The following is a 21,113-nucleotide window of genomic DNA, read 5'->3' as shown; positions in this document are numbered from 1 at the left end:
TATTACATGGCAACCGCACACTTCCGGTGCCGGCCTCCGCGCGCGCGCCCGCGCTGCCCCGGCCCCATATGCGCACGCGCGCCCCCTGCCGGCCGGGTGGCGCAAGCGCGCTCCTACTACCGCAGAGGCCTCCTCGGTCAGTGAGTGGGCCCAGGCAAGCCTACAGGAGGAGCCTTAGCGACTGCAGCGTCCCCTGGACTCCCGGAGGTGGGCCTGACTTCTTAAGAAAGGCGGTTAGACCTTTCTGCAGAGAGGGAGGTCAAGGGACAAGTAGAACTCCAGAAGCTAAGTTTACAGAACTTTGGATGCCTGTTCACTAATCTCAGCTATAGCCAGTTCTTCTGTGCGTCTAGTACCTTCCACCATCATCGCGTCCTGCCCAGTGTTCATCTATTCAGTTGCCCAAGTCAGACATCAGGGTATCTCTTGTACCTCCTTTCCACTATCCCACCCCCAACTCTCTTCTCTGCCCTGATCAGACCATTCCACCAGCCTCCTCTCTGATGTGCCCACCTTCAGGTTCTTGCCTCCAATTCATTGCCTACAAGGCAACCAGAAAGATGCTTCTATGACACAATTCAGATCACATCAGCCCTCTGTTTAAAGTCCACCTACTGGCCTTAGAATACACTACCAATTTCCTAGGATGGCCTACAAAGCTTGCATAATTTGGCCCCCATCATCTTTTCTGGGTTTTTGTTTTTGTTTTGTTTTGTTTTTTAGGGCCACGCCTGTGGCATATGGAGGTTCCCAGGCTAGGGGTCTAATCGGAGCTGTAGCTGTGGACCTATGCCACAGCCCATGGCAAAGCCGGATCCTTAACCCACCAAGCCAGGCCAGGGATTGAACCTGCAACCTCACGGTTCCTAGTCGGATTCATTTCTGCTGTGCCATGATGGGAACTCCCCCATCACCTTTTCTGATTTCAGCTGTCTTCATCTATAATCCATGTGTTTTGCTAACATTGTTCCTCTCTTGCATATTCTTCCCCAATCTTTTCCCTTTTCCTTGTGCCTAAGAGGACTCTTTGCAATGGCACCTCCTCCAGGAAGCCTTCTCAGATTGATAAATGTTTACTGATATTGACTTTTTTAACCAACTGTTATTTTATTGAATGAAGTGGAAATTAATAGTGAATTGAAGTGAATAAATGAATCCAAAAAGAAGAATAATAAAATGACCAGAGCTAAAGTGCTTGCAATTTCATTTCCAAAATCTCTGACAGAGTTGAGTGCTTTTGTAAAGCAGAGGATTGCTAGAAGTTTCCAAGTGCCTCAATGGTAGGTCCTGGGCTAGATTAGAGGATTGCTTCGCAATAGGCAGGCTCCAACCTCTTTCCCCAAGATCCTGATGAGGCTATTATTAATAGTTTGAAATTTTTTCCATGTGATTCTGATGGGCATCCTGAAGGGTGATGCACTAGTCTCAATCATTTCAGATGTCAGAATGTTAGAGAAGGAAGGGAAAACATCCTAATGGTTCAGAGGGAGAAACTGAGGTCTTGAGTAAGACACGACTTACTTGCCTAAAGCGATGTCCTCGAATTTCCTATTTTTCCACATGATTTACAACAATCATACTGATTTAATTATCCAATTTACAGGATAAATAGAATTCCAAAATTGGGCTAAATTTTACTATTCTCACTTCTGCTCTGCTTGAGCGATAAATAGATGCTGAAGAAAACCTGTTCTAAGGCTCACAGACTGATTCTGAAGGTCTCTGTTCTGTGAGAGGCTTTTAATTTATCCGGTCACAGTTTAATCAAATGGTATTTAATGTATTCACTCATATATATATATTGGGTACCTACTACTGCGTAAGTCATCAATAGGTCCTGAGGATACCATGATAAATGATTTTTGCCTTCATGGAGCTAATGATAAAAACAGGAATTAATTCATTAACCAATAACACGCTAATAAATAAACACAAGGTGTAATTATTCCAAGAAAAATGACTGTGTTGTAGGAACTTCATGTTGTTGGGGTAGGGGAGAAAAGGCTTCTCTGGGGTTTTGATCTAAGATCTGAAAGTTAGGTAAAAATCAACCAGGAAAAGAGCTGAGGAAAGAGTGTTCCAGGCGAAGAAACAGCCTATGCAAAACCCTGAGGGATTAAACCAGAAACATTCATTTCATTCGTTCCCTCTGAATATATTCACTGCATCTCAAATGCTTCTGAAGCGATGCCTAGAGTTTATTTATTCTATTTTTATTATTCGTATTAAAAGAGTTCATAATTTTAATTTCTGTTGCTATGTGTGCAGCCTATATCCAATTACGACTTAAAAAAACTTCAGTCTTCAGCTAAATCGCAGTTTCAGGCTGTCTCTGGTGCCCTGTGTAAAGCGTTTTGTCACGACGTAGGAACCTGGCCCTTCCTCCTCCCACTCCCCACCCACATACCCCAGCAATCAACCAATAACAGTGTCGATTCTCAGATTGATATCACCCTCCCCCAATCACAGGGCACATGTTCACCGCCAATGACAGGCTGCCGAGGGGGACACCCCGCCCTCAGCGGGAATATCAATAGGGGAGCCCTGGGAGTAATGGAAGCCTCGGCTCTCGCGAGGATTCTCCCGGAGCACCCCTCTTCCCGAGGAAGCGCGTCACGTGATGCGGCCTCACCCAATCGGCGCATCGGCCGCGGGGGTCGCCGCGGTTCCCGCCAAATACGAGCGCGGCGGCCGCGGTAGCAGCGGCGCGGGCGGGAGGGCGAGCAGCAGCGGCCGCCTCAGCGGAGCCCGCGCCTCCTCCGCCTGAGGGGAGTTCGAGACGCTGCCGGGACAATGCTGGAGGAGCCGGAGTGCGGGGCGCCAGGCGCCCGGGGAGCCGCTGCAGGTCGGTTCCGGCACGCGCGGAGGGGAAGGGGGGGCGCGGCGTGCGGCCTGTGAGGGCCGAGGCGGCAGTTGGGGGCGGACGGGCCTCCAGTCCCGGGCCCTCTCCTCGGCTCCTCGCGTTCGGTCCGTGGAGCTTACAGTCCCAAGGAAGGGCCTTGGGACTCAAAGGGCGCTCTTCTTGACGTTATTGTAGCCGCGACCATTTTCTCCCGGCGCTTTTGCCGTCAGTTCGCCCTTCCAGGGCGCTCTGCGGTGACGGGTGTGTGTGGCCAGGAGGGGAAACGGAGGCCCAGAGAGGCGAAAAAGCCGGCTTTGGAAGTTACCGAGTGCGTTTGTGTCCCTTGATAAGTTGGACGCTGCAGCGGCCCCAAAACTGGGTGGAGAAACGGAGGTCCAGGGTCACAAGGGCTCGGGGACCAGAACAGTTGCGTCTGCGGGTCAGGGCAAGCCCAGGTAAGAGGCCCGGATGATAAGGGTCCCGGGTTCTTGATGCTGCCGACCTGTCTTTCTCCTTACTCTGTCTTGGGAGGGGGCTTTCTGGCAGGCCCTCAAGATGGGGGGTGGTGAACCACGGAAGACCAGACGACTTGACTCCTTTTACCCCCAGCACTTGGCAAAATGCTTGGCATGTAGTAGCTGCTCAATAAATGTGGGTTGTTTGAATGAAGGGTTGGCAGGGACCTCAACTAGACTAGTCCAGGGTTTCTCAATCTCAGCACTATTGACATTTGGGGCCGTCCTGTGCATTGTAGGGTGTCTAGCAGCATCCCTGGTCTCCACCCATTAGATCTCAGTAGCAACACTTCCTTCCTAGTTGTGACAATAATGTATCCTAGGCACTGTCAAGGGGCCCCCTAATTGAGAACCACTGTGCTAATTGTTTCCAGACTTTGGGATTTTAAATAGACATAGAATTTATGAAATAAAGTTGGGACCGATTGTCATGGACAGTCATTTGACCGAGTAAGGGTCAATTAAATGGTTAATTAGAAAATTTTAAAAGCACCATCTGTTATGATCATAATACCATAAAAGAGAAAGATGTCTTAATGCTAAATAAAACTAGAAAGAAAATAATTTCAATAAAGAGCAGTGGTAAGTTTATATACACAAATGTGTTAATTGTTATGTATATGTTTGAACAAGCCGCGTCCCTAGATGAGATCCATTTTACATCGACCTGAGGTTGCTTCTGGGCCCAGGTCACTTTTGCTGCACTTGCATTAAAGCTGGTGACTCAGGGACATGCCAATAAATCCTGCAGTTAAACTAAAAATAAATTTAAATTTAAGTGGCTAAGTTAATGTATCCTTTAGCTAGCAGTGGGAAGGTTTTGTTTGTTTGTTTGTTTTTGGTAACTGAAAACTTGAGAATGATATCTTGAAATGGGTGGAGAGGATATGTGAGTCTTCTGGGTACCTTTCTTATATTCCAAGCTTGGAAAGGGGATAGGGCAGCTTCATCTAACGGACAGTTGAGTTTTTAGAAAGCCCCAATCTGCTTTTTAAAAGTACTCATATACATATATATATATATATATATATATATATATATATATATATACACACATACACACACACACACACACACACACATACACACACACTACACATATATATTTTAACTTATATTGGCCAGAATAACTAAATTAGACTTTTCTAAGCCAAATCTAGCAGTTGTCAGCTTCTAAATTTATTCTAGCCATTTCAAGATACCTATCCAAAGATTTGTCTCTATTATGTGCATTTCCCCATCAGCTTTGATATTGTTAGATACTTTTTTTCCGAAGTGTGTGTGTGCAGGAAAACATTCCCCTTGTCATTTCCTTTTTTTTTCCTTCTCTTTACGGCCGCACCTGCCACACATGGAAGTTCCTGGGCCAGGGGTTGAATTGGCGATGCGGCTGGGACCTACACCATGAGCACGGAAACATGGATCCAAGCCGCATCTGGCTCTGTAACCCCCTGAGCGAGACCCAGGGATCAAACTTGCATCCTCACAGAGACAACATGGGTCCTTAACCCACACCTGTGGCATAGAGAAGTTCCCAGCTGCTGGCCTACACCACAGCCACAGCAATGCAGGATCTGAGCCATGTCTGCAACACGACCTACACCACAGCTCACGGCAACGTTTGTTCCTTAACCCACTGAGTGAGGCCAGGGATCCTACTGCATCCTCATGAATACTAATTGTGTTTGTTACCTCTAAGCCACAACGGGAACTCCTCCTTGTCATTTCTTGACAGTACTTTAGCTCCAGTCTGGCAAGCTCTGGAAATGCTTTAGTTATATTACCTTTATAACTGTTTTATTTTTATTTTTTATTTTTTTTTTTTTTTTTGTCTTTTTGCTATTTCTTTGGGCCGCTTCCGCGGCATATGGAGGTTCCCAGGCTAGGGGTCGAATCGGAGGTGTAGCCACCGGCCTACGCCAGAGCCACAGCAACGCAGGATCCGAGCCGCGTCTGCGACCTACACCACAGCTCACGGCAACGCCGGATCGTTAACCCACTGAGCAAGGGCAGGGACCGAACCCGCGACCTCATGGTTCCTAGTCGGATTTGTTAACCACTGCGCCATGACGGGAACTCCATAACTCTGTTTTAAAAGAAAATAAACCTTATTCTAATTGTACAGATTTGTTTGTGGGGATTAGAGGGGGATGTTTTGATTTGGGGTCATATTAATGGTAAAATCCATGATACAGTGTTTTCTCTCATCTCTACTTTTATTCAGTCCTCTTTTCATTGTCCTTTTTATTGTGTTTGTTGATTTCTCACTGTGTGCCAAACCCAAGCCCGTGCTACAGATACAGTTTGGAACCAGTCTCTCTGCTGTCACAGAACTGGCTTCTGTCGCAGGAAGACATAAACACAGAAGTCTCAGAGTGATAATTGCTCAAGGAAGATAAAACAAGAAGATGTCACATTGTCCAAGGCAGAATTTCTCAATCTCTTAACATTTGGGGCCAGATAATTCTCTGTCGTGGGGGACTATCCTGTGTATTGCAGAATATTTAGCAGTATCCCTATCTCCTACCCACTAGATGCCAGTAGCACCATCTCTCCAGTCATCACAACCAAAAATGTCCTTAGACATGGCCAAATGTTCCTGGGAGTGGGGAGAACAAAATCAACCCCCTGAACAACCACTTTCTACATAGCAGGTACTATATATGTATTTGCTACTTTATTATTTCCAATATCTAATAAATTACTCTTTGCCACTTATTTCACAGCCATGGATTGCAAAGACAGACCAGCTTTTCCAGTCAAGAAGTTAATACAAGGTAACTTTCTGGGGATGGGTTAAATATTTGGTCCTAGTTTATATCCTTCATTGTCTTCTCCATTGCATTTTTAATTCCCCTTGAGCAGAGGCCTTCTCTTGGGGTTCTCAGCAGAAGTATCAATGGGCTGGAAGGAAGAAAACAGTTGCATCTTACAGTTGGAAGCTAGGAAACCCATTTCATTACACCTCTGTTCCCTGGAGCAAATCCTTTATAATTGGGTTTCTCAAAGTAAGCACTATTGACGTCTTGTAATTTTTTTGTCATGAGGAGGCTATTTTGTATACTGTAGAGAGTTTAGCAGCATTCCTGGCCTCTTCTTTCAACTGTCAACCAGTAATGGCTCCAGACATTGCCAGATGTCCCCTGGCAGGCATAGCTACCCATGGTTGAACCATTTTTTATGAAAAGTGTCCCTAATCCCTTTTGTGTGGGGGGGTGGAGAATGGGTTTATACTTAGGCCAAATTAGTGGTTAGATTGTATTTTTAAAAGGAAGGTTTCTGGGTTTTTTTGTTTTTTTTTTTTTGTCTTTTTGCCATTTCTTGGGCCGTTCCCACGGCATATGGAGGTTCCCAGGCTAGGGGTCTAATCGGAGCTGTATTCTCCGGCCTACGCCAGAGCCACAGCAACGCGGGATCCGAGCTGCATCTGCAACCTACACCACAGCTCCCGGCAACGCCGGATCGTTAACCCACTGAGCAAGGGCAGGGACCGAACCCGCAACCTCATGGTTCCTAGTCGGATTCGTTAACCACTGTGCCACGACGGGAACTCCGGTTTCTGGTTTTTTTAAAGCTTGATTATTTGGTTCCCCTGTAGCAGTTTGCCTTATCCTGTGACAACTGAGTTTAATATTGCCGAAAATCATATTAAGGACTGCCATCTTCTGGGGTTAAAGGATTAGGGGCAAACTACAGAATTTTGAGAGTAAGATTATTTTATAAATAGCTCCAGGACAAGTTTATTTGTTTAGTCTATTACATTAGAAAACAGTTAATGAGATGTTTTGGCATTTGAGTAAATGTGGGCTTCTTGGGAAGTCACCCATTTCAGTTTCCTTATCTCCTGAGCTGTTGCCATGTATCTCTTAGAACCAGCCAGAAGGCTGGCATGCAATAGGAGGATACTTGTTTCATTGAGAAGAGAAGCTAATAGCCTGGGATGCTAGAGGCGGAGAGAAATCTTTCCATAAACAGATCAATCTCTTTTGCTTTTCAGAATCAGAGGCACTATCTTCAAATGGGTTTTCCACCCATATTATATAATTTTGGAATTTAAACTGGATCTTGAACAGATCCGGAAATTTCTCTTTCAAAATTCTGGCAGTGTCCTTGCTATGAAAACTTGTCAGTTTGGGGGCCTTTTAAAAAATTAAGATGTTGGGGGAAAAAATTAGGATGTTGGAAATACATGTAATGAAAATATACCCCCTTTTGGAGTTCCCTTCGTGGCTCAGAGGTTAATGAGCCCAACTAGGATCAATGAGGATGTGGGGTCAATCCCTGGCTTCACTCATTAGGTTAAGGATCTGGCGTTGCCATGAGCTGTGGTGTGGGTCGCAGATGTGGCTTGGATCTAGCGTTACTGTGGCTGTGGTATAGGCTGGCAGCTGTAGGTCTGATTTGACGCCTAGCCTGGGAACTTCCATATGCCGAGGGAGTAGCCCTAAAAAGTAAAAAATAGAAAAAAAGATAACCCTTTTTTAACCTTTAGAAATTCCCCCTGTCCCAAGCACACCAAAGTCGATCATTTTTTGAGAATGTGGAATATTAAAGTATTGACTGTCATTCTTCACACTCTCACTAAAAAGATGGTCTCCTTCTCTTTTGGTTTCAGCCCGTCTGCCTTTCAAGCGCCTGAATCTTGTCCCAAAGGAGAAAACCGACTTCGGGTTGGACAATACCGGAGGTTCTCAGAGTGCTCCTGTGCAGAGTCAAGTCCCCGATTTAGAAACCTCTTTGGAACACTTGGAGAACAACTGTCACATGGGTTCCGACATAGATTTTAGCCCAAAACTTGTCAATGGGAAGGGTCCCTTAGATAGCTTTTTAAGAAGTCAAGTTGAAACCAGTGTTGACCAGAGCGTGGTCATAATCGATTTGTCGGAAGACTCAAGTGACCCACCAGACAGCACTGCGGGCCACAGTAAACTAAATTCTGCAGCCTTTCCCTCTCAGGAGAATGTAAATGGAGTCACAGAAGAAGCTGGAGATGACAGGGGGCTGCCAAAGGCCAGTCAGAAGGACAGGCTGGCATTTCCTGAAGAGGCCCTTTCAGCCATTCCTTGCGAAGCAGAGGAGAGGGACATTGACTCAGGGGGCGCAGAGAGGAGTGAACTCGTGCAGAAGGCCTCACCCCAGTGCTGCCCAGAGCTGCCAGGTGGTCTAAGAACACACTCCAAGAAGGAACAGGATGGCTGGAGTGGAGCCGGGGGCATCCTCTTCAAAGGGAAGGTGCCCGTGGTTGTCTTGCAGGACATCCTGGCCGACAAACTCCCAGCCAAGTCTGCCGAGACACCTCTGGGCCAGGGTGTGCCATCCGAGGGCGAGATGCTGGAGTCCAGCCCCGAGGAGGACTCTGTCCTGAGCCATTCGTCCCTGAGCTCCTCCTCTCCTACCAGCTCGCCTGAGGGGCAGTCTGCTCCCACAAAGCGCAGCAGCCCCAGCCCCCTCCCCACCTCCACACCCATCCGCCGAGTGAGTATCTTCCCTTGCATCAGTACCATAGGAATACAGAGGCAGTATTCTGGGTCAAGCCTCTCACTCTTCACCCAGGGACACTGTTACCCAGATGGCTAGTGGCTGAGTGAGTGAGGCCACAGAGCCGGGTCTGATGCAGAATTCTTTCTGATAGCCATTAGGGGTATTCAGTTTATTGTACACTGGGATGTTCTGGTGGCTTCATTAGTCACTGGTGTATTGGCGCCATCCCGGTAGCCTTGTTCACATCCGATTAACGGTCCAGGTCATCTTAGCTACTACGTTAAATGACTAATGAGCATGAGCAGGCGGCTGTGACCCTCCAGTCAAGCTTTAGCTTCAGCTCCCTGAACAAATCCTGTTCCAGCACAGACTTGTAGGGCCATTGCTGGTAAGCAATCAGTAAGTGTTTGTGAAGAGACCCTGAGACAGCAGGAAGAATAAAACAGGGCATTCTCTAGAGTCAGCTCTCAGTTCAGCATGGCCGCCCATTTTAAAAACCTCACCCAATAAAAAATAAATAAAAGGAGTTCCCATCTGGCACAGTGGAAATGAATCTGACTAGGAGCCATGGGGTCGCGGGTTCGATCCCTGGCCTCACTCAGTGGGTTAAGGATCTGGCACTGACGTGAGCTGTGGTGTAGGTCGCAGCTGTGGCTTGGATCCCGTGTTGTTGTGGCTGTGGTGTGGCATAGGCTAGCAGCTACAGCTCCAGTTAGATCCCTAGGCTGGGAACCTCCATATACTGAGGGTATGGCCCAAAAAAGTGAGAATAAATAAATAAATAACCTCACCCAGAGCAATGAGAACAGGAAAGACCTGGCACCATATTTAAGGGCCCCAGAAGGGTGACTTTTGAAATGTCTGTTGCTGTTATTGGCTTCCAATTGGCATAGTGGCAAGTGTCTGTTCTCACCTGTTCTTGGGGTCCTGTGGGTAAAACTGATGTAATCGGTCAAGAATCCCAAAGTGGGAGTTACTGTTTGGCGCAGTGAAAACAAACCCACTAGTATCCATGAGGATGTGGGTTCGATCCCTGGCCTCGCCAGTGGGTCAAGAATCCATCGTTGCCATAAGCTGTGGTGTAGGTTGAAGACGAGGCTGAGATCCCTCATTGCTGTGGCTTTTTAGGCTACGGTGTGGCCCTTAAAAAGAAAAAAAAAATCCCAAAGTGCTTTGATTTTTTTGGTTTTGTAGCACTTGTATGTGTTCATATCAAGTTTTCACATAAGATTGGATCCTGGAGTGGGTCATTCTGTCTTTGCTGTACCTGCTTAATTTGACCATAAACCACCAACCTTGATTGCTTTCCAAAATTTGATCTCTGAGGGACAAGTTATTTTTCCAGAAGATTCCATTTCTTTTACCTCCTGAGGAGATTATAGAATGGGAAAGATGGCTTTCTTCTTTTTTTTTCTTTTCTTTTTTTTTTGCCTTATCGAGGGTCGCATCCATAGCACATGGAGGTTCCCAGGTTAGGGGTCTAATTGGAGCTGTAGCCGCCAGCCTAAGCCAGAGCCACAGCAGCGCCAGATCCAAGCCACGTCTGCAAACTACACCATAGCTCACGGCAACGCCGGATCCTTAACCCACTGAGCAAGGCCAGGGATCGAACCTGAAACTTCATGGTTCCTAGTCGGATTCATTAACCACTGAGCCACGATGGGAACTCCAGTGGCTTCCTTTTTAGGTTCACAGAGTATCAATCAAGAGTGGGGTCATCTTTCTTTCCATTAAGTTTCCAAATGTGGCAGACTGGGATAGTCACTTTTAAAACTTCCATCTGAACTGTTAGTCACCTTCTAAGTCTCTTGCCGTCAGCTATCTTATTCTGTTTTGTCCATCCAGTTGCTCCAAATCCTTCCAGGCTGCTGCTTCTCTTTTCCAGACCTACTTGGTCACATGCCTTGTGACAACCATTGAGTCTGGAGCACAGAACATGTACACATGTTTCCATTCTCCTTAATAGCTTCATAGTTCAAGTTTGTTTTTACACCATAGCCAAGCCTGATGATTGGGAAGCCACATAGTTGGACCTTGTCACTAAACAGTGTTCTTGTCTATTGGTCTAAAGGCCATAGAACAGCCAAGCACATGTAGCAAGTGTGTTGAGTTTAGGAAAGCCTGCCTCTGAGATGCTAGGTCTGAATCTGGACACAGGCTTGGCATTGTTTTTTTATTTGTTTGTTTTGTTTTGTTGTCTTTTGTCTTTTTTTTTTAGGCCCACACCTGAGGCATGTGGAGGTTACCAGGCTAGGGATCTAATTGGAGCCGTAGTCGCTGGCCTACGCCACAGCAACACCAGAACTGAGCCACATCTGCGACCTGTACCACTGCTCATGGCAATGCCGGATCCTTAACCCACTGAGCGAGGCCAGGGATCAAACCTACAACCTCATGGTTCCTAGTCAGATTGATTTCTGCTGAGCCACGACGGGAACTCCTTGTTTTTTTGTTTTGTTTTGGTTTTTTACAGCTGCACCTGTGATATGTGGAGGTTTCCCAGCTAGGGTTCAAATCAGAGCTTCAGCTGCAGTCTACGCCACAGCCATGGGTCACTGCAGATCCTTACCTGCTGAGCGAGGCCAGGCGTCAAATCTACATCCTCACGGAGACAACATCAGGTCTTTAACCCAATGAGCCACAATGTGAATTCCAGGCTTGGAGTTTTGAGATAGTCTAGAAGACAGAACATATCTCTGTAAATAATTCACACTGCAGATGGTGGAGCCTTCAGGCCCCCCAGAGTCTGTAGCAGGAAATCACCTACCGGATGGGAGTAGGGCCCCCCGATGCCAGGCAGTACCAGATATGAGAATAAAATGAAGTGGCCACCAGGAGCCTGTGAATGCTATGAGGGTGAGACTGCCTCCAGCCTCAAACACTCAGCTTTCTAACTTATCTCCATCTTTCAGGAGTGCTGGGTTTCCTGGTTGGTTGGTTGGTACATAATACCTTTCCCTATGTGGTACCCAAGTTTTTCCTTACTCTGCTTACTGTGGAAAATACTTTCGTTTTTCCTTTTTCCACTCTCTATGGCCTCCTCCATTCCAGTCTGTAGGCAGAAACTCCTTGAGGGCTTACAGATTGTTTCCTATTGTTATGCCTTGTATGTGGTTCTTAGTAGGCTCAGTTAGTCCTGGATTGAGTGCCATAATAATCTCTGTATTTGGAACCCCTAAGCATTTGCTGGTCCTCTGGTATGTGCGTTGGTTTTTTCTATAGGAGATCTTGTTAAAAGGCAGATCCTGCTGTCCCTTCCCATAGAGCCTGATATCGTCCCTTGAGAGACCTTTATTTTGTTTTGTTTTGTAAAGTACTCCCAGGCATCTAGAGAGTCTCTCCTTGAAAAGTAATTTAGGAACACCTCTTTTAGATAATCCGAGGTCTCTTGACTAGCCGGAGTTGCCATTTAGGATCAGAGCTGTTTACCACCTAGGTTAAAACAAAAAAAAAAACCCAAACAAACAGGTGTTCCCATTGTGGCACAGTGGAAACGAATTCAACTAGGAACCATGAGGTTGTGGGTTTGCTCATCCAGCGTTGCTGTGAGCTGTGGTGTAGGTCAAAGACACAGCTTGGATCTGGCATTGCTGTGGCTCTGGCATAGGCCGGCAGCAACTGCTTGGATTAGACCCTTAGCCTAGGAATCTCCATATGCCTTGGTTTCGGCCCTAAAAAAGACAAAAAAAACAAAAAACATTGAAACATTTCTTTACAACCCCTATAGACTTTTTTTCTGTCTCCCAGGTTCTCAGTATTGTCTATCATCTTTTTTTTTTTTTTTTTTTTTTGCTGCCCTGTTCCATGTGAAGTTCTCTGGCCAGGGATCAGATTTCAGCCGGAACTGTGCCATATCCTTAACCCACTGTTCTGGGCCAGGGATCGAACCTATGTCCCAGTGCTCCAGAGATTCCACTGATCTTGCTGACTTCCCTGATCCTGTTGTGCCACAGTGAGAATTCCCACTCTTGTCATCTTAGGTTTCTCTATGTGGTGTGTATACTAGGGCCCCCTAGGAATACACAGTATCGTTTTTTTTCCTTAGATGAGTAATGTGTTGTAAATATGTTTCTGTTTCATTCCAAGGTGCCTTAGCTATTTTTTTACCTTTAGCTGTTACATACTGATGGTGCAGAGGTGTGGATATACTGCAGTTAGCCAGTCATTCTCATTGACAGATGTTTCCCTCCTCTCTTAACTCTTAGCCTTGACAAACGTTTATTGTCATGAACTCCCCTGGGCTGTTAAGTAGAATGGTAGGCTCATAGGAGTGGGTGTGTCAGTTTTTGCCTGCTGGGGCAAAAAAAATCCCCAAGTGACTGGTCCACCTCCTCTCCCCTGCTGTCAGATTTCTACCTGTTGTGGAGCCCAGCCGCCTTTCCTCACCTCAGTTGCTGCTTGCTATAAGCTCTGCACTCAGAAATTAGACCTCCTTATGTACCACAGAGTGGGTGGGCTCTCAGATTCCCCTGAATAATGAGCAGGAGTTTTACTGTACTGAGTGGTTATATCTGCCTTGACTCTTTGGGGTAGTTGATGTGTGTGTGGTTTTGGTTTTTTGGGGTTGGTTTTTTTTTGGCTTTTTAGGGCTGCTCCCTCGGCATGTGGAAGTTCCCAGGCTAGGGGTCGAATCGGAGCTACAGCCGCTGGCCTCCACCACAGCCACAGCAATGCCAGATCTGAGCCACGTCTGTGACCTACACTGCAGCTCATGGCAATGCTGGATCCTTAACCTACTGAGCAAGGCCAGGGATCGAACCCGAATCGTCGTGGATCCTAGTCAGGTTCGTTAACCACTGAGCCACAAAGGGAACTCTGATATGTGTGTTTCAATTTCATTCTGGACCTTCTTTTTGGTAGCTGAGTTCCACATAGGTAAAATGTGTGGCCTCTATTTTGAGAGAGTTCTATAAATACTTGGGCCAAATGTCAAGAAGATATAATTATATCTGTTCAGTAAAGTCTATCCAAATGTCTAGTAAAGCAGTAGAGATACTAGGTTTAAATTAAATCATAGTTGCTCTGGTTATTGGATATCATTAAGCCAGCTCTTGGTAGTCATGTCAACTCTTGTCCTTGGACACATAGCAAAGGGGACAGTTGTGAAAGGCACATCATGATTCTGCTGCTGAAATTCAACAACTCTGGGCAAGATTGAACAAATGTGTCTTCCTACCCAGATACTCTCCTATAGTAGCCTGGCAATCCCAGATACAGCACCTTACAAATCCTGCTGTTGAATCATTCATTGTGGGGGTGAAGTCCACAGGCTTGGCAGGCAAAGTGGATTCTGGAGAGGCAGATGCCTTTTCTTTTTACTTCTTTCTTTCTTTCTTTTTTTTTTTTTTTTTTTTTTTTGGTCTTTTGTCTTTTTGCCGTTTCTTGGGCCACTCCCACGGCATATGGAGGTTCCCAGGCTAGGGATCGCCAGAACAACAGCAACACGGGATCCGAGCCGAGTCTGCAAACTACACCACAGCTCACGGCAATGCCGGATCCTTAACTCACTGAGCAAGGCCAGGGATGGAACCCGCAACCTCAAGGTTCCTAGTCAGATTCGTTAACCACTGAGCCACGACGAGAACTCCACAGATGCTTTTTCTTTTTTTTTTTTTTGTCTTTTTTGCTATTTCTTTGGGCCGCTTCCGCGGCACATGGAGGTTCCCAGGCTAGGGGTCTAATTGGAGCTGTAGCCACTGGCCTATGCCAGAGCCACAGCAATGCAGGATCTGAGCCGCGTCTGCAACCTACACCACAGCTCACAGCAACGCCAGATCGTTAACCCACTGAGCAAGGGCAGGGACGGAACCCGCAACCTCATGGTTCCTAGTCGGATTCGTTAACCACTGCGCCATGACGGGAACGCCCACAGATGCTTTTTCTTAAGCACTTGGTAAGACTGCTTTGGTAGCTGGCATTTCTCTGGGCACCTCCTCATTGAGACAGGGTTAAGCGCTCTGCCAGTCTCATGGCTTGCTTTCTTTTTCTTTTTCTTTTTGCTTTTTAGGGCCACACCTGCAACACATGGAAGTTCCCAGGCTAGGGGTCAAATAGGAGTTGGAGCTGCCACCCTACACGACAGCCACAGCAATGTAGGATCCAAGCTGCGTCTGCAACCTACGCCACAACTCACTGCAATGCCAGATCACCAACCCACTGGGCGAGGCCAGAGATCAAACCTGCATCCTCATGGATACTAATCGGATTTGTTTCCACTGAGCCACATCAGGAACTCCTCTCACATGGCTTTCATGATCCTGTTTGGCCCTCTCTTGAGGGAGGGTTTAGTTCAGAAAGAATTTAGCATGTCCTGAGTCCAAAGGATGAAATCTTTGTTTCAATTGGTCTTAGTCTGGTCGAAGCTTTCCCAGATAGCAAAATCACTGTTTTTACATTGTTTTGTCAGTATGTCCATTTAAAGAGAGATGGGCTTTTGGTTTTTTCATCTCAACTTTGCCCTTTTTTTTTTTGGCTGCCTCCTGGAGTCTAAAATGAGCCCAGGCGGTTATTTCTTTCAGCCTGAATTCTCCCATTCTCCCCATTGCTTTTCCATGTAACAAATGGTTTCATTGCCTGACTTCCCTGCTCTGGAGATAGCTTAGGCCAGGAGTCTGGACTCCTTGTGCAGATTCCTACCTGGGACTATTTGGCCAGCATGACAAGGAAGTCCAACTATGTGTCTTGGTCAGTCCTTGTTAGCCCACGCTCAGTTTGAAACAGAGCGATAGGGTGCTGTGCTCTGGAACATGGGATTCTAGACCAGATTGCCACCTCTGGCAAGCTGACCTCTTTTCCTGGGTGTTCCCTCCATGGTCTAAGACGCACAGCTGTGCTGGGCAGAGAGTACTAATTGGTGGCTCATGGGAATCCAGCTCATGGACATGTCTTAACTTGATTCACATGGTGTTGATTTTTAGACATTACAGGCAAACTTAGGCGATAGTATGGGTTTGGTTCCAGACCCGCACAATAAAGCGAATATCATAATAAAGCGAGTCATACAGGTCTTTTGGTTTCCCAATGCATGTAAGTTATTTTACACTATATGGTAGTCTGTTAGGTGTGCACTAGCATTATGTCTAAAAAAAGTCCATACCTTAATTTAAAAAGGCTTTATTGGAGTTCCCGTCGCGGCGCAGTGGTTAATGAATCCGATTAGGAACCATGAGGTTGCGGGTTCAGTCCTTGCCCTTGTTCAGTGGGTTAACGATCCGGCGTTGCCGGGAGCTGTGGTGTAGGTTGCAGACGAGGCTCAGATCCCGCGTTGCTGTGGCTCTGGAGTAGGCTGGCGGCTACAGCTCCGATTAAACCCCTAGCCTGGGAACTTCCATATGCCGCAGGAGTGGCCCAAAGAAATAGCAAAAATACAAAAAAAATAAATAAAAATTTTAAAAAAGGCTTTATTGCAAAGAAACGCTGTCGTCTGAGCCTTTTGCAAGTTGTAATCTTTGCAACAGTAACATAACAGATTATTGACCACAGATCCATAACAATATAATGAGGAAAAACTTTGAAGTGTTGTGAGAATTGCCAAAATGTGACACAGAAACACAAAGGGAGCAAATGTTGATGAGAAAATGGTACTGATAGACTTAGTGGATTCAGTGTTGCCACAGACCTTCAACTTGTTTAAAAAAAGAAAATGGATGAGACAGGTTGAGTGGAGGCATGCACTGAGGGTTTGGAATGGAAATGCTATAAAATTTGGTTGTGATCGTTGTGCCACTATAAATGTAATAACAATCCATTGAGTAATAAAATAATGCAAAAAAAAAAAAAAACTGGGAAGTACAATTTTGTAAGTGCTTGTACTTATACTTCAGAGAAAATTCCCACTGTCAGCCTCTCTTGGGAAAATCAGAAGGGGCCTAGTGTTGGGCTTCGAGCCTGTAAGACCATGTCCTCTCCAGTTGGCTGCAGACCTACCAATCTGTGTTGTCCTCCTGATGCCAGAGCCGCTGGCCTTTGCTTTATTTTCAAGCGTAGCCTCCTTTTTGCTTCTCTGCCTCCTGTTTTCGTTATCTGCTTCCTGGTCTCCTCTTTTATCTCCAGATGCAGGTGTGTGCTCAATCATTAGAGTTCATGACCCAAATAAGATGTTTTGGTCTTGTTTGGTGAAAACTGGTCACCTGGAAGTTTTCTTTGTTGTCATTTACATAGTGTTTCCTCCTTCCCCTTCCCAAGTACTATGTGATGAATTAGACATGTTAAAGTAGTTGAAACAATCTGTGTTTACAGATCAGTGTCTTTCCTTTCAGATGAGTAAGAAATTGGTCAAAGGATCCGCGGAGAAGAACAAGATGAGACTTCAAAGAGTAAGACGTTTCCCCTGAAATAGTTCTGTTGTGCTTTTTGCAATACACAGGAAGTAAAGCCGTTTGCACTTCTTTGGCCCATTTTTCACTTTCGCCTGCCTGTCCTGACCATCACTTTGACTCTTGCTTCAGTTTACATAGCTGGGTCCCATGCTTATGGATTGCATCATTTTTAGCTTTGCTGAATCCTAAGGCTTTGCATGAAGTCTTTTCTAAGCTTTTGTTACTACTGTCATAGTAGTTGGGCATCCCATTGTGGTTCATTAGCACCACGTTCTGAGCTTACTGGCCCTTCCATTGTAGTTTAAAAAGAACCCAGTCCTGAGTTCCCATTTTGGCTCAGTGGTAGCAAACCTGATTAGCATCCATGAGGACGTGGCTTCGCTCCCTAACCTTGCTCAGTGGGTTAAAGGATCTAGCATTGCTGTGATCTGTGGTATAGGTTGCAGATGTGGCCTGGATCTGGCGTTGCTGTGACTGTGGTGTAAGCTGGCATCTACAGCTCTGATTTGAGCCCTTGCCTGGGAACTTCCAAGTACTGTGGGTGTGGCCCTAAAAAGATACATACACAAGGAGCTCAGTACTCCCTGCACAGGCTCCTATGCATAGATTGAAGTTCTCGCCTTCCCAGGTGCTGTACCTTGGTGGCCTCTACGCCAGATGGGTGATTATTGTTTAATGGTTCCCTGCCAAGTCTTTGATTCTGTTATCTGGGGGTTACCACGTTTCACACACAGCAGTGAAAGGGTCTTTCTATTGGGTGAAGGGCAGAGAAAGCCCTGGACTTTTTCCCTCTGCCAGCTCAGGGAAGGGGTGTTAATGATAGCTGTGAGTTCACTAGGTGCTTCTTGCGCCATCTACCATATGGCTGTATTCAATTTTTGTGGGTCAGATTTTGGTGGCTCTTTAGAATTTATCTCATTCTTCATTGGAATTTCAAAGATAGGCCCCTGGGGGACAGGGATGGGGTGGGACTTGGGTGTGGCTGAAGAGATCTGATTTACCCATGATTCCAGAAGCCTTCTGTCCTCTTAGGAGCAGAGATACTCCTTACCACCTGCACTGGTCCAGACCAGCCCTTCTTCAAGTATCCCATGTATCAGGTGTGGAAGGTACTTGGCAAGAATGTTCGCATACTTCTAACTGCATGCCTCCATAGCTTCTGAGAAAGGGAGCAAAGGTTGATCAGGGCAGAGGGTAGAATATTCTCTAGGGACAAGGAGATAAGCACAGGTCCAGACTGAAAACTGCATTGTCCGGCTCTTACCAAAGGTGGGAATCCCGCCTCTGATGATTTTGGTCCTTGAAAATTACCCCCTGCCGTGTTAGGAGATTATTCCTTCCACCTGGGAGGTGAAGCTTATTTCATATAAATTCAAGATTATATAATAACTCAATGCCCCAGGCCACATATGAATTCTTTGGAATGAAGATCTGATGTGGTAATAAAATGAAACGTTCCTGCTTTAAAGAACATCTAAGAAACCAGCTATTTCCTCCTGCTGGTGATGAAAGGACACTACTGTAGTCAGAGATCACTTTTGGTCCCTCCTTAACATCTGATCTTTTTTTTTTTTTTTTCCTTTTTCTTTTTAGGGCTATATCCAAGGCATATGGAAGTTCCCAGGCTAGGGGTCTGGGAACTACATCTGCAGCCTACACCACAGCTCATGGCAACTTGGATCCTTAATCTGTTGATTGAGGCCACAGATCGCACCTGCATTCCTCATGGATACTAGTGGAGTTCATAACCAGCTGAGCCACAGTGGGAACTCCTTAACATCTGATCTTTCAGATCCCGAGAAATGTTTGTTTTTTGAGAAATGGTTCTAAAGAGAAAGAATTTTTTCATTTGAGAAATGGTTTTAAAGATTTCAAAAAGGTTTTTTTTTTTTTTTTTGGCTTTTAATTTTTGTGTTCTCATTTTTCCCCAGTGTTTTAAGACTTACTCCTCAAGCTCCCCATCCTTGCCTTATCCCACTCTCCCATTTCAAAAGAAAGAAAAGAAACCTGGAATAGTTTGGAGGGGGTTGTAAATGTTTTTGTTTTGAAGGTAGGGAGACAAAACCTGTGGGTGTTTTGTGTGTCTATTTCACCATGGCGTTCTCATCAAATAAATTCAGTTGAGACATAATAGCAGGTATCCTGGTAGGCAGCCCAGAGGTACTTAATCTTTTTTAATTAAGTAAAAATTGACCCATATCCCACATTTAAGGCTGTTGTCTTTTTTTTTTTTTTTTTTTAGGGCCACACCCATTGCATATGGAGGTTCCCAGGTTAGGGGTCCAATCAGAGTTACAGCTGCCAGCCAACAGCACAGCCAGAACAATGCAGGATCTGAGCCGTGTCTGTGACCTACACCACAGCTCACGGCAACGCCAGATTCTTAACCCACTGAGTGAGGCCAGGGTTCGAACCCACAACCTCATGGTTCCTAGTTGGATTCATTTCTGCTACGACAGGAGCTCCCGTAAACACATCTTATTTTGAATTGCCCATGAAGCCATGTGGCCTAATCCTCATCCCCTTTCTCACCCAGAAAAAAATACCATGGACTGAAACTTCCCTTTTGTGGAAGGGCACTGACCAGCAGGGCTAAGCTGTTGCCTGTCCCTGTTGCAGGATAAGGAACGTCTGGGCAAGCAGCTAAAGCTCCGGGCTGAGAAGGAAGAGAAGGAGAAGCTGAGGGAGGAGGCCAAGCGGGCCAAGGAGGAGGCCAAAAAGAAGAAAGAGGAGGAGAAGGAACTGAAGGAGAGGGAGCGGCGGGAGAAGCGAGAGAAGGATGAGAAGGAGAAGGCAGAGAAGCAGCGGCGCAAGGAGGAGCGGCGCAAGGAGCGCCAAGAGGCCCTGGAGTGCGTGTTGCCCCTTCCCCGACCCAAGCCCAGCCTCCCCTCCCTCTCCCAATGCCCATCCCCTGTCTCCCAGGGACACTTCCCATGCGCGGGCTGTGCAGGTTGCCTAAAACTGAGTTCAGTGTCTCACAGGGCTAAGCTGGAGGAGAAGCGGAAAAAAGAAGAGGAGAAACGGTTGAAAGAAGAAGAAAAGGTAGAATCTTCCTCCAGAACTTGCACCTTCCTGTGTGTTGAGAAGTGGGGTTTCCACCTGGTTGCTGCCTGATAAGAGTCCATGAGGTGGGAAGCCAGTGCCCCCAAGGACTGATGCGTGTGTGTAAATAAGCTGTTTCTCATGCCGGCCTGTCATGAGCTTGCTGGCTGGATGCCCTGGTCCTTCTGCCACAAGACCAGCTCTGACATTTTGAGGTTGCCTGCTTGTGGGCTGATGGTTTTTGAGAACTAACAAAAATAATGCTTTCAACTTGGGGTTCAGTTCTAGAGGCTTCTGCATGTTTTAAAACAGTTTCTCTTGGGAGTTCCCTGGTGTCCTAGTGGTTAGGATTTGGTGCTTTTGCTGCTGCTGCAGCCTGGGTTCAACTCTGGTCTGGGAACTGATATCCCCTATTAAGCCACTGCACGCCATAGGCCCCCCCCCAATTCTCTTCGTTTCTTCCTTGTCCTCATCTTCTCTTATATTGCAGCGCATTAAAGCAGAGAAGGCTGAAATCACAAGGTTCTTTCAGAAACCAAAGACTCCACAGGCCCCCAAGGTGAGCAGTTGGCTTTCTTTGGCTTTACTTTTAGTCTTTTTCAGGCTATTCCTTTTGAAAAATGAAAGGACATCTTCTGACCCACTGGCTCCCCTTTCATCAAGAGGGGTCTCTGCCTGCCCAGGGAGCTTTGATCTTTGGTAGAGTCAGGAGGTTGAGTGTCTTGTCATTCACTGTGTCCTTGAAAAGGCAAAAAGTGGATCATTTTCCAAGTGTTTAGAAGTTGCTTCATGAATAGTTTTTGCTGGGAGCTGTGTGGGAAGGTGTAAGAGAGGAGGGGTCCTCACGCTGGAGGGTTTCTGCTTAAGATGGGAGGCATAAAACAGCACTTGGAATTCAGCACATAATTCTGTGTC

General features: G+C 46.3%; 1 protein-coding gene across 1 annotated transcript in view; it reads left to right on the top strand.

Annotated features, from left to right (window-relative positions):
- CHAF1A (chromatin assembly factor 1 subunit A) overlaps positions 2,578-21,113 on the top strand; it is a 31,170-nt gene continuing 12,634 nt past the window's right edge. Inside the window, exons 1-7 of the mRNA XM_003123068.4 lie at positions 2,578-2,845; positions 6,084-6,134; positions 7,973-8,832; positions 17,097-17,153; positions 19,776-20,005; positions 20,138-20,198; positions 20,689-20,757. Of these exons, the coding sequence (XP_003123116.2) occupies positions 2,794-2,845; positions 6,084-6,134; positions 7,973-8,832; positions 17,097-17,153; positions 19,776-20,005; positions 20,138-20,198; positions 20,689-20,757 (1,380 nt within the window). The 5' untranslated portion in view covers positions 2,578-2,793. The remainder of the gene's footprint in view (positions 2,846-6,083; positions 6,135-7,972; positions 8,833-17,096; positions 17,154-19,775; positions 20,006-20,137; positions 20,199-20,688; positions 20,758-21,113) is intronic.

The sequence above is a fragment of the Sus scrofa genome, chromosome 2, assembly GCF_000003025.6.
Source record: "Sus scrofa isolate TJ Tabasco breed Duroc chromosome 2, Sscrofa11.1, whole genome shotgun sequence".
NCBI lineage: Eukaryota > Metazoa > Chordata > Mammalia > Artiodactyla > Suidae > Sus > Sus scrofa.
Note: the sequence above shows the minus strand (reverse complement) of the source record. Positions and strands in the feature narration are given on the sequence as shown.